At 40.8% G+C, this 18,828-nt stretch overlaps 1 protein-coding gene across 3 annotated transcripts in view; it reads left to right on the forward strand.

Moving 5' to 3' along the window:
- CTNND2 (catenin delta 2) overlaps nt 1-18,828 on the forward strand; it is a 566,505-nt gene that overhangs the window by 507,411 nt on the left and 40,266 nt on the right. For all 3 annotated transcript variants that reach the window (XM_086609047.1, XM_086609048.1, XM_086609049.1), the window contains one exon: nt 17,774-17,984. In XM_086609047.1, coding sequence (XP_086465173.1) covers nt 17,774-17,984 — 211 coding nt within the window. The remainder of the gene's footprint in view (nt 1-17,773; nt 17,985-18,828) is intronic.

Consider the following 18,828-nt stretch of genomic DNA (forward strand, 5'->3'; position numbering starts at 1 on the left):
CAGCAGTTCCTGTTAGCTTGCCAGGCAAAATCATGGAACAGATTCTCCTGGTAGCTGTACTAAGGCACATAAAAAATAACCAAGTGGTTGGTGACAGCCAACATGGCTTCACTAGGAACAAGTCGTGCCTGACTAATTTAGTGGCCTTCTACGACAAAGCTACAGAGCTGGTTGACATGGGTAAAGCAACGGATGTCATTTTCCTGGACTTGTGCAAGGCGTTTGACACCGTCCCACATGACATCCTTGTCTCTAAAATGGAGAGACACGGATTTGACAGATGGACCACTCGGTGGATAAAGAACTGGCTGGATGGTTGCACTCAAAGAGTTGTGGTCAATGGCGCAATGTCTACATGGAGACCAGTGTCAAGCGGTGTTCCTCAGGGGTCAGTTCTGGGTCCAGTGCTGTTCAACATCTTTGTCAGCGACATGGATGACGGCATTGAGTGCACCCTCAGTAAGTCTGCCGACGACACCAAGTTGTGTGGTGCCGTAGACTCACTTGAGGGAAGAGATGCCATACAGAGGGACCTTGATAGGCTTGAGGAATGGGCCAGTGCTAACTGCATGAGCTTCAACAAGTCAAAATGCAAGGTCCTTCACCTGGGTTGGGCAATCCTAGGCACAAACACAAACTGGTCACAGAGTGGGTTGAGAGTAGCCCTGAAGAGAAGGATTTGGGGGTGTTTATAGATGAGAAGCTCAACATGAGCCGGCAGTGCGCTCATGCGGCCCAGAAGGCCAACCGCATCCTGGGATGTATCAAGAGAAGCGTGGTCAGCAGGTCAAGAGAGGTGATTATCCCCCTTTACTCTGCTCTTGTGAGACCTCACCTCGAATACTGCATCCGGTTCTGGTATCCCCACCATAAGAGAGACACAGATCTGTTGGAGCATGTTCAGAGGAGGGCCACAAAGATGATCCAGGGGCTGGAGCACCTCTGCTACGAGGACAGGTTGCGGGAGCTGGGATTGTTTAGCCTTGAAAAGAGAAGACTTCGGGGGACCTAATAGCTGCCTCCCAATACCTGAAGGGAACCTACAGGAAGGCTGGGGAGGGACTCTTTACAAGAGTGTCCACTGATAGGACAAGGGGAAATGGGTTTAAGTTGAAGGAGAACAGATTTAGATCTTAGGAAGAAATTCTTCAGTAGGAGGGTGGTAAGACTTTGGAATCAATTGCCCAGAGAAGTTGTGGATGCCCCCTCCCTGGAGATGTTCAAGGTCAGGTTGGACAGAGCCTTGAGTAGCCTGATCTAGTTGAGAGGCGTCTCTGCCCATGCCAGGAAGGTTGGATTAGATGATCTCTAAGGTCCCTTCCAGCCTATGCCATTCTATGGTTCTATGATTCTTATGAGAGTGTTGTGTGAGACTGCTCTTGTGGGCTTTACTGATGTCAAGACAAGTGAGATCCACAAGCTTTCACCGATGAGACCTTCTGCTACAGGATATTTTCTATTAACCATAAAATGCACAAATATATCTTATTTTACTGCTGCATTAACATTTTAATAAGTGCGAAGTATCAATAGGTTACAAAAAAAAAAAAAAGCTCTTGAAACCTTATAAGGGACCCCATGTTACTATTGTATTGATTTTGAACTATCTGCTCTTCATTTCTGAGTTCTTTCTGTATTGTTCTTCATTCCTGCAGGCTGCATGTCTGCAAGGATAGAAGCTAACATCATTAGGGCAAACTGCAACTGCTCTGGCAGTGCGTTCCTTCGAGAGACAAACCCTTATCCCCACTTTTCTCCCAAATTACAAAATGTTTGAAAAGTAGCATCAAGTTTCAACTGCTGTGTCAGAAGAAAAGAAGCATAGGCATTTGAGATAGATAAAACATGGATTAAGTTAAAATCTTAATCTGCTAGTGGTTTGTCTTGAAGAAAGATTTGGATTTTAAAGGCACCTGTAGCTGCATAGTAGTATGTTCATGTACTAATACATAGTAACCATCTTAATTTCCATTCCTATTCTATCAATAAATACATATTTCTGCTCTATATTAGCTAATACTTCCACTTGCAGACTCTTTCTGCCTTCATATCCCAGGATACATTCATATCAGAAAAAACGCAGTCCATTATGGTCTTTATGTAGGCAAAATTCTGTTTAAAAATTGTTCTCAGAGAAGAGACTAAACATGCACATTCATCATATTTAAATATTTATTTCATTATGAATAGTAGCCTTGTGGCAGGTTGACTCTGGCTGGATGGCAGGTGCCCACCAAAGCTGCTCTATCACTCTCCTTCTCAGCTGGCCGGGGGAGAGAAAATACAATGAAAGGCTCATGGGTCGAGATAGGGACAGATCACTCATCGGTTACTGTCATGGGCAAAACCGACTGGATTTGGGAAAATTAGTTAATTTATTGCCAATCAACTCAAGTAGGGTAATAAAAAATAAAACCAAATCTTAAAACTGCTTCCCACCCCTCCCTTCTTCCTGGGCTTAACTTTACTTCTGAATTCTCTACCTCCTCCCACCAAGCAGCACAGGGGGACAGAGAATGGAGGTTGGGGTCAGTTCATCACACGTTGTTTCTACTGCTCCTTCCTCCTCAGGGGGAGAACTACTTACACTCTTCCCCTGCTCCAGTGTGGGGTCTCTCCACAAACTTCTCCAACGTGAGTCCTTCCCACGGGGTGCAGTCCTCCAGGCAGAGAATGCTCCTGCATGCTTCCTTACAGGGTCACAAGTCCTGCCAGCAAACTTGCTCCAGCGTGGGCTCCTCTGTCTCCATGAGTTCACAGGTCCAGCCAGGAACTTGCTCCAGCATGGAGTTCCCACAGGGTCACAGCCTCCTTTGGGTGCATCCACCTGATCTGGTGTGGGGTACTCCACGGGCTGCAGGTGGATCTCTGCTCCACCATTACCTTCCATGGGCTGCAGAGGCACAGCCTGCCTCACCATGGTCTTCACCACGGGCTGCAGGGGAATCTCTGCTTTGGCACCTGGAGCACCTCCTCCCCCTCCTTCTACACTGACATTGGTGTCTGCAGAGTTGTTTCTCTCACATGTTCTCACTCCTCTCTTTGGCTGCAGTTGCTGTGGGGTTTTTTCCCCGTCGTTGTAACTATGCTATCAGAGGTGCTACCACCATCATTGATGGGCTCAGCCTTGGACAGTGGCAGGTCTGTCTTGAAGCCAGCTGGCGTTAGCTCTCTCAGACGTAGGGGAAGTTTCTACAGCTTCTCACAGAAGCCACCCCTGTAGCCCACCCGCTACCAAAACCTTGCCACACAAACCCAATACAAGCCTTTTTAGCAGGAGGGCAGCAAAGGGACTATATGTGCCATCCAGTGTATTATGTCAACTATTTCAGATATAATACAGGTATTTTTTAAACAGTCTTCTATTGATATGCAGTTGTCACTTGTGATGTTTTTGCATTGTATTGGTTTTGCATTTGCTTTGGACAGGGAGGTTGGACTAGACAAACTCCAGATGTCCTTTCTAACCTCAGTTATTCTGATTCTAGAAGTAATGATGAGGTTCACTTGATATTGATATAAACATTTTTTCATGTGTATCTAAACCCAAATACTTCTATGAATTATAAGGAGAGCATTATCTGACTCAGTCTCTGAAAGGAAAAATAATTCCAGGACAAAGAGAACTTGAACATAAATGACAGATTTATCTACTTTAATTTGTTTTCAGAAGAGGATTTTGTAGCTCAGAAGTGGGCTAGGTTCCAAGATATTCTCCAAGATGTTTACTTTTAATATTTGAAATAAATATGTACTGAGAATATATTTCAAACATTTTCAAAGATAAGAATATGCATGTCAATAAATCTGGAAGCTACGAAATACCCAATAGAACATCACATAATTGGTAAGAGTGTGCTTTGTATTAATGATTTTTAAAGAATTTTTTCAGTATGGTTTGTCTGCTATGGATTCCATGCAACACGAATGCAAACATTTTTGTATTGCTGATTATATTAGATAAGGAGCTCACGTTTAAAGGAACGCGTGGCTGCACGAAGCTGCTGTTAACTGCGTCTCACTCAAAAGCTGATATGCCACTAATAATATTCTCTCTCCTTCCTTCAATTTTTTCACAAAAGTTTCATTTATCTGAGTGGAATTTTTTTGAAGAGTGGGGCTATGATATTTAAGATCCATTGAGTTTAGTGATGCCATTTAAATAGAGTATTTAGCATAATCGTCAAAGGGAGGACCAGGGCCATTTGCTAGTGCATTGCATCAGATCCATCACTATCCTCCAGCTGCTTTACACTGGATTTGATTCATAGGCAGGAATTTTAATTGGATGTTTCTGCTAAGTCAAATAAGCTGGGAACCAGCTTGTGCTGCAGAAACACCATGGCTAACAGGAGCAAAATCTTTAATTTTCTCCCATAGTGAAGACTAATGTTTGCTTGAGACAGTGATAAATGAAGCCTTACCTCACTGCTGCCGCTCAGCTGTATGAGAGCAAGATCACGCCAAAAAATGTGGTTTCTTTTTTGACAGTTATAAATATTTCTTGTGGCAATTGATTTTCTTCTTTTACCACATTATTCATTATTGGGTTTTGTTATGGGCTCGAGCCTTGTGTTTGTGATATTGGGGTCAGGGATCAGACTTTAGGATTGGGGTAGAGGGTGGGGGTAGATGTAGGAGTTACGAGTCAGGCTTAGGGTTAGTGGTCAGAGTTAGGGTAAAGACTGAACGAATGTGGTCTCACAATCGGTGTCCCGTCACCTGAATTTGATGCTCAGCTGTCCTTATAGCTGACGCCGTAGCTCCGGGCTGTCGCCCCGCTCTCTGCCTCCATGCCCAGCACTCCCCCGGGTGTCTGCCCACCTCCCAGGAACAGGCACCTGACAGCTGGGGTCAGGAGAGGGAATGAACGTGCCGGGCCAAGAAGGAGGAATTGGGCATAGGTTTTGAGCGTCTGCGCAGGGTTACAGTGAGGGGGTTGAGCTCACCTTTCGGGGAGAAGGATTAGGCTTTGGAGTTAGAGAAGGACTTTGGGTGAGGGTTGCGGGTTCTGCGAAGGGTTTGTGGCAAGCAGTTAGGGTGTAGGTTAGGGGTTGAGTCACAGTGAGGGCTAGGGTTAGGGCTAGGGTTAGGGTCAGGGACAGCAATTTAAGGCTAGTGACCAGGGCAAGGGTTTAGGGTGGGCATAAGATAAAGGATTAGAGTTTCGGTCTTTGGGTTTGTGATGGGGCTTGGTGTTAAAGATTAGAGGAGGGTGCTGGAGTAAGGGTTAGGGATTGGGTTACAGGGGCTTAGGCTTGGTGGCCAGAGTTAGGGTAGAGCTTAAAAAATGTAGTCTCACATTCACTGTACTGACTACATTGCCATTGCTTTAATTGCCAAGAAAAAAACTAAAAAAATCCCTGACTCAGCAGTGTGCCCCAGCAGCAAAATGGGCCAACAGCCTCCTGGACTGGGTTAGCAGTGTTACTCGTAGGTCAATGGAGGTGATCATTCACCTCTACTCAGCACTGGTGAGGCCACACATGGAGTCAGTACTCCAGTACTGGGTCCGGTTCTGGGCTCCCCAGTACAAGAGGGCCATGGACATACTCGAGAAAGTCCAGTGAAGGTCTTCAAGGATAATCATGGGGCTGGAGCACCTCTCCTGTGAGGAGAGACTGAGAGAGCAGGGACTGTCCAGCCTAGAGAAGAGGAGGCTCAGGTGGATCTTATCCATGTGTCTGAATGCCTTATGGGAGAGTTTAAAGAGAAGAGAGCTAGACTCTTTTTGGTGATGCCCAGTGTCAGGACAAGGGGTCATGGGCACAAATTGAAATCCAGGAAATTCCATCCGAATATAAGAAAACACCAGCCTGACCCTACTTTGAGCAACAGGGTTAGACTAGATGTTCTCTAGAGGATCTTGACAACCGTAAGTGTTCTGTCATTAATAAGGGAATTATTTGCATCATTTTTTCTTTCATTTTTTCTACCAGAAGTGTCAAGGTCCATGGTCAAGCATGACTAAGCTAGACACTTCATTCATGCATGGTTGCACCTCAGTTTTGTACACTTAGCCCTTTGAGGAACAGAAGCAGAGGTGGGCTAGTCTTTCTAACATAGAGAACTTTTAATTAATCAGTGAATGACCCTGTTAGTTTATGGCTGTACTTGCATTTTATTCAAGATACAAGGTCTGAATTGCCTTTTCTTCTCAAAATCCTGAGAAGTCCTCTACAATCCTGAGAAAGAGAAAAAAACTCCTGGTCCAAGTGTACAGATTTTGCAGCATAAGGCAGTAATTCAGCTCTGTGTACCAAGAGAATGTGCAGTGGTGGTGTTCAGAGTTCACCTGCTGTTTGGTAGATCTAATGTGCAACATGAGGAAAATAAATTGCCTCATTATGTACTCCTCTCAGGAGAAAAGTTACAGGATCTCTTAGATTGTGTGCTACTCAGGGTGCTCTTAAAGTGATATGTTTTATACATTATTAGGATTTCATAACTCAGAATTATTCTAGCAAATAATCAGAGTGCTAATTTTAATTAGAGGAAAACGCATACTATTAACATGAGTATATGCAAAGTCATATATTTGTGTGCAAAATTTTTCAAGGTGACACTGACAACAATGGTCGCTCTCACAAAGGGACCATGACATTTAGTGACACTGAGCAGGCTTGAATGGGTGTCTGGAGGCAAGGTTTCTTTGGGGGCCACTAGAGAAAATACTTGATCAGCTACTAGCCTCAAGATGCCACCTTCAAAGGAACAGCAGTAGTGCAACCCAAAAACAAGTCTCATTGTGCGCCCTTTGACTCCCACGTCCTGAGGATGCACAAACAGAACTGTGCTCCAGTAGATCTGTACTCTGATAGAGGAGTCAAGACGAGGATTCATTGGTCAAAATTTCTTTAAACACAGCTAACAATGAGCCGTACAACTAAGAAGAGCTGAGGAAGGTTCTTTATGAGAAATGTAAAAACTAGTCATGTTGTAGCTGAAACAAAAAATAATGTAATATACATTAGCTGAGGAAGATTATTGGATGCATTTTTGCCTTTCTTGTGAGAACACAAAGCTTATTTTTAGCTCTGCACCATATTCATGCTTGCATACCTACTGTATTCAGGCCTTAGGTTGTAGTAGCTTCACATGAATTAAAAATATAAAACTACAATATCATTCGCTCTTTTCCAGTGACTGTGTTGCTAAGAACACAAAGCACTCTGTCGAAAACAGGAATTAAATTGGGTCAGAACATCAGTGTTATCTGCAAAATAAATTGACCTTTAAAAAATACCTAGTAAAACTGGCTACCTTTGTATGGTCTGTTGTAGTTACACTGATATATTAATAGTTCAACAGGTGGACACTCTGTCTTCACGAGGTCTCTGCTAGCAATTCCAAATTACAGAAAAAAAAGCAAATACTCTCTTATATTCTTACCCTTTATGGATAAATTGTCTTTGAGATTTCTAAATATATTTTTTAAAGTTAACCACTTCTTCTGTTGCTGTTCTTTTGCTTGTTCTTTTTATTTTCCCTTCTGTCCTTCTCCCAAACATTGACATCTATGAAGTTAGTGTATGTTTTCACTGAGCCTTAGATACTAACCATGATTTTGTTATTAAATATAAATGATTTTATTGTAGGGTGCACAGTAAAGCGATGTGAAATACTGGTATGTACCCTTAGTATTGTTCTTTTGCCATCACGCACAGTTTAAGTATCTTAACCGCTCCATGTAGTTTTCATGGTGATGACTTAAGAAATGTTTGAACATTGCAGTAATTAATATATGAACATTGCAATATGACATAGAGTGGGTTTGATATTTGTTGGAAGACTTGTTTTCAAAAGACATCATCACTTTGCCAAGATTTATATTTATTGAGGTAACACAATTACGTCTATGCATCTTATTTAATCTTTAATAATAGAATATCTTATGAGGATCCGTTTTAGTTTTGTTTCTCTTAATATTTTAATGTACATCTCTAAACAAGAATTTTTTGTACATTTCACCATGATATTGTTATAACTGCATATAAAAGCGTGCAAAAATAATCAGTCTTTCAGTCCATACAATGGGGACAAATGTGTTCATTAGTTTCAGGCAATATTATAGCACAAGTGAAGAAGAAGAAAAATAGTAGCAAATGAATAGCGATTGCTTCCTGGACAGTTAAAGCAGGATATTGTCTAGTTGCAGTTCACTCTGGCTACATCAGTCTCCTGTCAGAATCAAGTTCAGTTTTGGAGACAAAGTAAAAACCAAAGTAGAAAAGAAAAGCTACTTCTTTATGAATCCAATTTAATACCTTCTGACATTGGTGGACAGGCTCATTAATTTCTATGAGTGTTGGATCAGGGCATAGATCTTGAAGCCTAAACTTATTTTTTCTAAAATAGATTACATTCTTATTTCTTCATTATGGCCTAATTTAAAGTCCCTTGAATCAGACTATTAACAAAATATTATCCTATCACAGAAAATAATCCAGATAAAACTAAAATTCCACTCAACACTTACATAGCACTTTTTCTCTTCAAAGCGCTTTAGAAACATTGATTAATCATAACATTAATTAAATGACTATATTTTTTAAAATTCAGCCTTCCAAAAACTCCATTCTCTGCAGGGAGCAGGGAAGAGGATACCAAGGGACTAAAACCAGCTCCAGTAATCAGAAAACTTAGCCTGCAGCAATTAAACTGAGGAATCACTTCCTTTTGCAGAATCTTTTTTACCTTGGGCTAGTGGAAAGATGAAAGGAAAGATGACAGTGCAGTCTGAACGAGAAATAAATCTGTTGGTGTGTAAAGGAGCTGATTAATTAGATATATTTGCACTGCATGGGTCAATAGGTAGGCTAACGACTCCTTTCTGTGCTTTTTCCAGTTTGTATATCTGGCAGGAAATGTAAACAAAATTCATTTAAAAGGAAATTATTTGAATGATTGCTTACATGATCTCCATCCATTCTGGATATAAAACCCAAGCATGCAAGATCAAATTCCTTGGATCCAAAACCAATAAAGTCTGGTTCTGTCATTTTTGTTCCCAGCCAACCTACCAAAGCTAAGACTGCAAGGGAGACAGCCAAAGCCACCACCCAAATCCCTTTTTTTCTGGCCAGGGGAGGGGGAACAACATAGGAGCAGTAATATCTGTGGGTTTGTGACAGTGTACCTTAAAATAATATTTCTTTCTTTGCTGCTAGGGGTGACAAGTAGAAGCTTATCAGTGGAGATTTTTCTTCTCCTGTGGACCCAGTAGTTGTTTGGCATATCAGATCAACAGATAATTAAGCAGGTCAAGCTGGACTTGAACTGACTCATTTTTTTAGTCCCAGTGTGGGTGAGACAGTCAACAAATTACCCTTCCACCTTCTCCCACATTGATCTTCCAAAACCAGGTTGCAAATCAGAGAATGCACCCTGAGTTGTGCTGCCTGTGTTTGATGGTTGATTTGCCTCTCCAGTATGAGAGAGAGGGAATAGAGATTCCTCAGCCAATAATATGGGTTACATTCAAAAAAGAAGCCATACACTATGCTGAGTGAGAGGTACTGTTAAGAAACAGAAACCATTTGGCCGTGGTATCCATAAATCCATTTCTGTACTAGTTTTCTGTCATTCTGCTGCAAACATCTACTCCTCCAAAGGAGAGCTAGTTTCTCCAGAAATCCACGTGTCTGTGGTGGCATGCATCGCATCACAATTGCCAAAAAGACAGCAATTTTGATGACTAAGTCAGATGAAAGAGGCAGAGATGTACAGCAGAGTCTCAATACACTGCTCTAGTTTTGGCACTAGCTCTGATGGAGCCAACTGAAATGCTTCTGCATACAAAGTGTAGACATATATCCAGTCGTTAAAGCATGTGTTGGGACAGATAGGCTGTATGAATTAGCCCTGGAAGTTCTTTAATCTCTAAATCTTAAGACAACTGCTCATACAAAGCCTGAGTATCTGCAGTCTTGTGCGAGAGAAGTGCAGGATATGAAGCTATTCCATTAAGAGAAGAGTGAAATCAGTATTAGGAGTAACAGTAGATTAAATAAATAGCTGTCTATGGAATTGAGATATACAAGAGAGAGAACAGAGTAGTAGAAGAGCAATAGCTTTTAAACACACAAGTATTTTCAAGTCTAAAATCTCTGCTTGTAAGCTAGCTAAAATTTCCTTTAGTTCAGAACATTAAAGAGCAGGAGCCCTAGCGGAGGGTCATGGGTGTGCAGGGGTGGGACAAAACCAGGATCTAGCTGATCATCAAACTGAAGATGTTTAAACCAATATGAGGAGAGAATGGAATAGCTTGGCAGACAGGGCAGATGCAGAGATGTACGCTTAAATATCAGACAGGCAAGAGATGGCGAAGGAACATGAAAGCTTAGCAGTTAAGACCCAAAGGGCTGAGGGGGTACACCTCAAGGAAGAAAAAACATCAGTCATGTAACAGAGGGGACAGGGGCAGCCCTAAGAAGTTGAGTTGAAAGCAAGAAAAATGATCAGCCAGACGGAGGCAGGAACTACATGAAATAGAAAAGTTGCAATTCTGGAAGGAGAGAAGCTGAAGGAGGAAGATGGCTGGATTAAAATGCTGCTACAGGAAAGAAAATCTATGAAGGATCAAGGATCTGAGAAAGCAATTTGCCGAAAAGCTGTGATTGCATTGCACCCAGTTGTCATTTCCCATGGCATGGTCAGGGTGAAAATACCAAAATACTTCTCTTTTGCCTTTGTCTAGAGCTACTAGCTTCTGCACATACTGCTCTTCCACCCCTGTTATGGCTGTGCCCTTTGTCTAGTTCTCCTCATGCCATACCTTTCTCTTGCAAAATAAAGAACCAGCATCTTTAATCTTTTTAAAAAGATAAAAGCTTCTATATTGGTTACTCTTTCAGATATCTGATTCTTTTACAAGCAAATCTCAATTCACATTGCCAACACAGATATTGGTGGTTCATGTACTTTCATCTCTCTATGAAAGTTTGAGGGTTTCTTCCCTGAAACTGTAAAAGATGACTATTCCTGCTCCCTGTAGGGCTTTATATGCTGCACTACCTATGGCTGAATTTATTCTTGATAAAAAAGATTTTTTAAAAAGAAAACCAATGAATGGCACGTCACATACAATGCATTAGGGAAGATATTGTTCTTCTTTGTAATAGTCTGTACTGAATACCAATCTTACATCTTGAAATATTGCTGCCTGTCATCACAGGTGGTGGAAAAGTAAAAAATATGTATCGTTTTTCTGAGGGGAAGAGGGAATCTGAGACCTCCACCTGATCTTTTGTTCTGTCTCAGCTGCTGTCAGCAAAGTGCACCTGGGTGCTTAGGGGCACAGGAGGGCATGTGCGTGTAACATTTTTTACTCTTTCTGTCTTCACCTATCATAATTTATCTCCACAGAGTCTTAAAATTTAAGCTCAAATAAACCTGCAAGGAGATGAAATCCAGCATTGTTCTCTAGCTCAAAGCACTCATTATCCCAGCTTCATTGGCAGGCTAGGCTTAATGTGAAGCAGCTAAAGCAGTGGCTCCAGCCCACGAGTTCTGAGGTGCTTGCTCAAACCAGTCACAGACCATTAGCTAGCACTGATTGGGCCATGTGGGTTTGACAGTAGCCGCTGCATTTGAGTTGCATCAATCTGCCCTGTCTAAAGCTTAAGTCATGACAAACCAGAAGTCACTGGACAAAGGGAAGAGAGACTTTCTGTGTATAAGCTGCTGTGACTTATAGTTCCTTCATATGCAATGTACACTGCAGTTGACAATGCTAGAGACTATATTATGGAGAGGGCTGGATATCAAAGTCACTGGCTCAGTGGTTGCGGTGGAAAGCCTGTCTGGAAGTAGTTGTCATTCAGTGCTGAGCAAGAGGACATTAAACTTTGGGGTGGCCAGTCACCCTTATTTCAATTTGCGCTGCTCTATCTTCCAAAATAGGGGTCCTGCTTTATAAACCGACATTGTCACATCAGGTAGATTATTTCTCGTTCTTGAGTCACCTACAACTTTCCTGGCACTCTCTGAATTTTGAGGACTAATCATCTACTCACATGGACAAGTGTCTCTCAGCCTTAGCACTGCAGCCTTTCTTGCTTTCAAAAATATAACTTTGTCTTCTTTCATCCACTACCTTTGCTGCTGGCGTAACAGCTCTGGCATTACCCTGCTTCATCTTCTTCGATTTGCTTCCTCCTCTGTCCCGCAAAAAACTATGTGTGTTTGGCTCTAAGACGCAGTCTGACAGCACTTCTTACCTCTTAACCTATTTTGCCTTTAAAATTCGGGGTAGGTTTTCCTCCTTGTGTGTTTCAGTGGCAGAAGAGAATCCCCCTATGAAAACTAACAAACCTTTACCCTCTTACATTACATGGGATTCACTGCAGCTCTGATGCCTACAAAATATCTTTTACTGCGGAAGCAGTCCGAGTCCAGCGTTTGCTACATATGGTACTAAGCTTAATCATTTTTTTATGGACTCTTCCACCCTATTCTTGCACCTCGGTGTGTACTGAAGATTTCCAGTGTTCAGAGGAGGGACAGAGTTCCTCTGGTACAATGACTCCTGGACTCTGAGGGGCACTTTCAGATGCTACACTGGTGCCAATAGTGATTATCAATTACACCTTAAAACAGCAGTATCTGACAAGAGAAAGTGTGGTGCACAAATGAACTCTTTACCAAATACAGAAGTGGTATTTCTGCCACTGCTGTCATGTGATGAATATACTCTAGTTTATTAGACTATCAGTTGAATACACTGACTCGTGATCAAAGTTTGTTCCATCCAAATTAAGTAGATGATTTTGGGACATTTATTAAATAAGGATCGAAAGTAATAATAAAAGCTCTCCCAGTAATATTCTTTTCAAAAAGGCTGTGAAGTACTGAAGTTGAATGGTCTTAAAAACACACAAGGATAATGAAGATGCACAAAAACATGTATGTCTGGCAATTTAAGTAAAGCACACATGTTCGAACCAAGAGAACAGAATTCACATATATTGTGACACACAGACACTGATAGTTCTGGGATAAGGTATCTAGCATTACAACAAAATTAAGTGGCATTTTGCTATTTTTATATTATCTAACTAGAAGATGTGAATTAATGGGTAACTTTGAGGGGAAAAAGTGGTGATGTATTACTTCTATTAGAACAAGCGCTACCTCTAGGACAGGGTTCTTAGTTTGAATTAATATCTGTTTGAGGTTTCTTGTGTTTTCAATAGGTTAATCCTAGTCTTGTTCCCTCAAATCAAGAACCATGCCACAGCTATTTAATAAATGTGCCAATGCGTGAAAGTCATTTTTCAGAGATGAGTGAAAATGGAAATGAAGTCAATGGAGTTACATCATCAGGGAATTTGTCTCAAGGCAATAGTAGGGAAATATTTCCGGAAGTGGAACCTTATCTGTGATGATTTTGCTTCTGTTAAATCTACTAGAAGAATAGTTTGCTGTACAGTTTTGCTCTGAAGGCAGACTTTTTCTTAGGACAGCTATCAGTTTGATCCTATGATGGAAAAAGTTTCCTGAATTAAGTAATGGAGGCATGCACTAAGGTGCTAATGAAACTTTATCATGCAAAGAAAAAGATGTTAAATCTGAATTGTTGAAATGTTTAGTAAGCAGACCTTATCATCTTACAGTCAAAGACTTAGTGTACCGTGATAAGACGATTCCTAGTCTCAATATAAAACAGTGATAAAAGTCTTGTCTTAGAAAAATGTATAGTGTCAGAAAAATGCTGTCCCAAACACCTACAGGACATCTCCTTCCCTGTGACACAGCCCCCGGATTGTGGCTGGTTAATGTCTGTCTTCTTTCTTTTATGAGTGAAATGGAACAAATAAGTATCATTTCTTCTTTCTGTGTCAAGCTGGTGGTTATGTTTAATCATTTTACGTAAATCCTCTTTTAAAGCATCACATCAGTTTTAGGTCTTATAATGTGTAATGTTGCCCAAATAAAAAATCAATTTATGTGTAGATCAAAGCGGTTCTGTATGAACCCTAACAAAAATTAACAATGCTATTTATTTTTAATATCATTCTCTCACACATCCTTCTCTCTTCCGAGGACCATCATCAGTTCTCACTTCCTCAGCGCAGGGAAACTTCTTGAGCTGCAAGATGAGTTCCCCAGTCTTCCAACTAGTAGTGCTAGATAAAACTTTGCTGACATTACAAGACTAGTTTCCATTTGTATGTTTGTCTGCTTTCAGAAGAGGTTCTTAAGGTCGAAAAAATAATTCTAAATGCAAACACTCTGCAGATTGTAACATAGTCTAATGCAAAAGTCAAGGATCACGTGTGGTGTCACCTGTGTTGGGCTGATCTAGCAGTAGCTGTGCTTTCCTTGGCATTACTCAGTATTTGCACCACTGTAAACTAGAGTAGGATTTCTTCTATAGTTAATGCTAAAAACCATGACTTGTCTCTCCTTCATCCCTGTTGTAAAGCAGGAGGAACATAACTGGGATGAGAGAAGATAACTGATAATTGTTTTTTTTTCTGTGGATATAGTGCAGTAATTTATTACCTATGTATAGTTTTAGAAGAGACATTTGGAATGCAAGCAAGTTACTGTGGAATGTTTTCTACAGTATAAAGAATAGTCCTTAACTTTGAACTTTCATAACTATATTAAGGCAAATGTACTGCTTTTTCAATATAAGTTCATATGTTTTGAATTAAATTAAATTAATGACACATCTTTTATGGCTAAGGCAGGGGGTTTTCTCATCCCAAACATATTTTCAAATAGCTAACAAAGTGTTCAAATACTGAAATCACAGAAAATACGTTAACAGTTACACTTGTTAATAGATTTTAAGACCATGTAAACAGTGCCTTAGATGGACCTTATAGCCTGGCCACTCCCCTCTTCTTCCAGCTGGTGTGCCGCCTTTTTTCTGGTGAACCTCTGGAAGGCGTTTGGGCAGCGATGCCTGTCTTTGCAGTCAGCTGCTTTACCTGCATGTGTGAGCAGCTCTCTTGGAGGTGGCAGTTCTGGCTTTTGCTGCACCTCGGTGACAGGGCAAGGGGGAGGAAGCCCAGCTCCCTTATGGGCAGCACCTGGCACGACTAGGGGCCTGGTATTATCATTACACATTATGATAGGGGGGCCTCCAAACTGGACACCAGCTTGCACAGCTGCCACAGCTGCAATATGCTGTCTAGATTTTAGGTCTACAAAATCAAGGATGCTGTACTGTCTCACCATTGCACATTATCTATAAAAAGCTTGGTTTACTGATTTGAAGTATCTAACACTGATTCGATCTTCTCATGCCTAAATATGTGCACAGTAGTACTAGAACTATTGAGCATTGTCATGTCCATCCATGCTTGACTGTGTTTGGTTTAGCTTTCTTACTGAACTTTTCTTGATAGATCCAAAGCTTTTATTTATTGTAAGAAGCATCTTGTATGTCTAGGCATGTGAAGTGACATGAATACTATTGCCTGGAATACTAGGCCAATTCCAGGAAAGAAATCTGCTTGGGGCAGCCATCCGGATTTCCTTATACCCAGAGCTAAGGGACACAGTCTTTGGCTGCTAATGGAATGATCATTGTCATCTGGTTCCACCAGAGGACTTGAGACGGTGAGACACTCCGTTGCACTTCGAGTTAGGTACAAAAGGAACAGCGAACACTGGTCCATTCTGGATGTGTGTACAGGGTAAAGCAGAAAGTCTGACTGATCTGATTTATCTACTTCTACTTACTCCTGACCAGTGGAAGACACTGCATTTAGAGGAGTAAAAGCTACAGCAAATCATGGTTTATTTTAATTTTTTTTATACACAAGCTTAATTTACTATATGCTACAGACTGAAGTTATCACCATAAGTGATAAGCAACTAGTAGTGTGTTCGTGTTTCATACAACAATCAGATGCAGATGTAAATAGCATTTCAAACTGTTCTGGAATGGTGTTTCATACATTTGTAGGGGAAAAAAAGAATTTCAGTTTGCTCAAGCAAACCATTTCTAAAAGAGAAAGCAGTGCTAACATTCATACTGCATCTGATAATAATATTGCTGAAAAGACAATAATGCAAATGACCAATTAATATTAAGTGCAAAGAAACAAAAATGTTTGAGGACAAGATTTGTATTTGAATTGCAGCACACCAGTAAGATTTAAATCCTACTGTTTAGTTGGTAATGTTATGCTTTTTATAGTCAGGAGTGTTTTTACATGATATAGAGTGAGTAGTTTCTAAGATCTCACATTACCACAAAATCTATTCGATAACCTTTAAGTTTAACATTCCAGCACAGAGATTTTAGGTTTTATCTCTACTATGAATATTCTGTTCCCAATGACTGGCTGTATTTCTACCACAGCAGGCAAAATTGTGAGAAATAAAAATAATATAGCATTTGATGGTTAAGGTGTAATTTTTCTCTTACCTATTCTTTCAAATACGGACACATACAGCTGAATTTGTGAAATCAGAAATAAGATAAGTACTCATAAATACTAATTGATCAGAACTCTTTTAAGTTATCAAAAAATCTGATTAAATTATCATATTATATACAATAATCATACCTGATTATTTCATTGATAAAATGTGATGTAGATTAGATTACTAATTATATTTATTTTTTCCAATTTTCCTGTCCTTTTCATCGTGCATGATGCACTCTCATGATGATTGCTGTATGCAGATTTCTAGCACAGCTGCACTGAAGGTGATTCAGAGTTGTTTCACTGACCTCAGCAGCAACTTCATCAGACCCTCGCCCTCTCTGATCTTGTCTTCATCACGCTGAAGGACTGACCTGCCATTCCACCATAATAGTGACCCCCTAGAACTGGTGTGAAGCTTCTCATATATCTGTGCTCATGCTAGCCCTGCCCTCCATTTATACATGTTTACATTTGCATTTATACTGTAAACAGATGCATAAATTCTCAGAAGGTGCTCTTGTGTTATTTTCACAAGCACTACATGACTTTCAGGTGCAATTTTGAAAAAAAAAAATCTTTCTTCATTTGAAGATGAAAAAAGCTACAGTGATCAACAGAATTTATTTTTCATGTCTTCAGTTCAGTGTGACCATTTAAAAAATTAATTGCACCTTTCATTTTAGGAGATTTTAAGTTCTGGAAGTTAGCGATATATAAAATAATCTCTAAACTTCAGACAGGAATAGAAGTCAGAAAGGCTTCTTTTTTGGTCAGTGCCATTCATGCAACTAAGGATATGTGGAAGAATGCAGTGTCATCTCTGAGCACTGAAAGCAATAAAGTCATAGAAACACTAATAAACCCAGTTAAATTACTGCATGCAGTAGAGAATTAACCTTGTTTGATGAAACCGGTCCTTCAGAGAAGACTTTTTTACAAATAACAACAATGTCATTGGTTTTGCATTCGCTGTAGTGTTTTTAACAACTGATGCATGTTTTATTTGTAGTAACTTGAGTTATGAGTTGTGTGATGGGAGATGAGGACTTGCCAAGCTGTGTAAGTTGTTGTATTCAGGTTGTCTTTATACGTATACGTAGCCTGTACTATCATCTTTTCGTCCTTATAAGGGCATGATGTAGCCTATATCTGAAGTCTCCAACTGGTGTAATATGGAAATGTTAAGAGTCCCTAATGTGTGAAATGCTTGGACATGGAATCGCATAAATGTGGCTGGCTTCAAAATAGTATCAGTAGCCAATTAGATTACATGCAATGATGCAAATGGTGCTAATAGTCTTGCGTGTTTTCCCTGTACTTCTCCATCACCCTTTATTACTGTATCTTCTGAATTCTCCCTTCATTTTCTTTCAACAAAGGCAAATATGCCATGAGGGATCTGGTCCACCGACTGCCAGGCGCTAACAACAGCAACAGCTCAGCAAGCAAGGCCATGTCTGATGACACCGTTACTGCCATTTGCTGCACTCTGCATGAAGTCATCACTAAAAACATGGAGAATGCCAAGGCCTTACGAGACGCAGGCGGCATTGAGAAACTGGTTGGCATATCTAAGAGTAAAGGAGACAAGTATGTTTTGCAAATCACCTTACACCTTTTTTAACATCTCCAGTAGTTATTGCTAGTCCTGAATGTGTTTGCCTCCTCTGTGCAATCGTGGTTTGAACTCTTTAGTTTCCTCAGAAATCATATGCCCAGTGTGAAAGGCGACAAGAAACAGACAATACCAATAGCAAAACTCTGCTGTGGTTTTTTTTTGAGGTACCATCAGCAGTGCATGGAGCGTGCTGCATGTGCAGTTTAAGGAAGAGTAATCATCTACAGTAACCACTACCTCTAAGCACTCCTGGAAGATCCTGATAAACATTAGGGACCAGAGCTGTTGGATTGCACCCCGCAGAAGGGGTGACATGCAGGTGGAGGGATCCTGTGAAAGGATGGGACCTCACCGCAGTTCTGTTACTGCTCCTCTTGCTCTGGGAGTGAAGAATGTAAAATCATTGTCCCTCTTCACAGCACCCTTTTCCCTGCCACTGACTTGCTGGTAAGGTCGGATGTAGCAAAAAATGAATCCATGGATTTTCCCAACACCTTGTTTCTGAGAGCGCGTTAGGATACCTGCAGGCTACTTTGTGAGACCCCAAAACACGCAGAAATCTTACACACGACTGTGACATTTTTAGCGCAGCTATGGTTTCATCTTGTCTGTTTTCCTGTGTACGCACTTTCATGAAGGGTTCACTCTTTATCGTTCTTTTGCCTAAAACAGATAGCCTGGTTCTCATATTTGTCAACCTGCAGAAGTATAGTGCAATGGGACTGTGGCAGTTTGAACACAAAAAGCCTTCACTGTAGTGTACAAAACCCATCAGTCCACCTACTCGAAGCTGTCATCACACAGCCTCCTGCAGCA

Source organism: Tauraco erythrolophus, chromosome 3, assembly GCF_009769465.1.
Source record: "Tauraco erythrolophus isolate bTauEry1 chromosome 3, bTauEry1.pri, whole genome shotgun sequence".
In the NCBI taxonomy this organism is placed as follows: Eukaryota; Metazoa; Chordata; class Aves; order Musophagiformes; family Musophagidae; genus Tauraco; species Tauraco erythrolophus.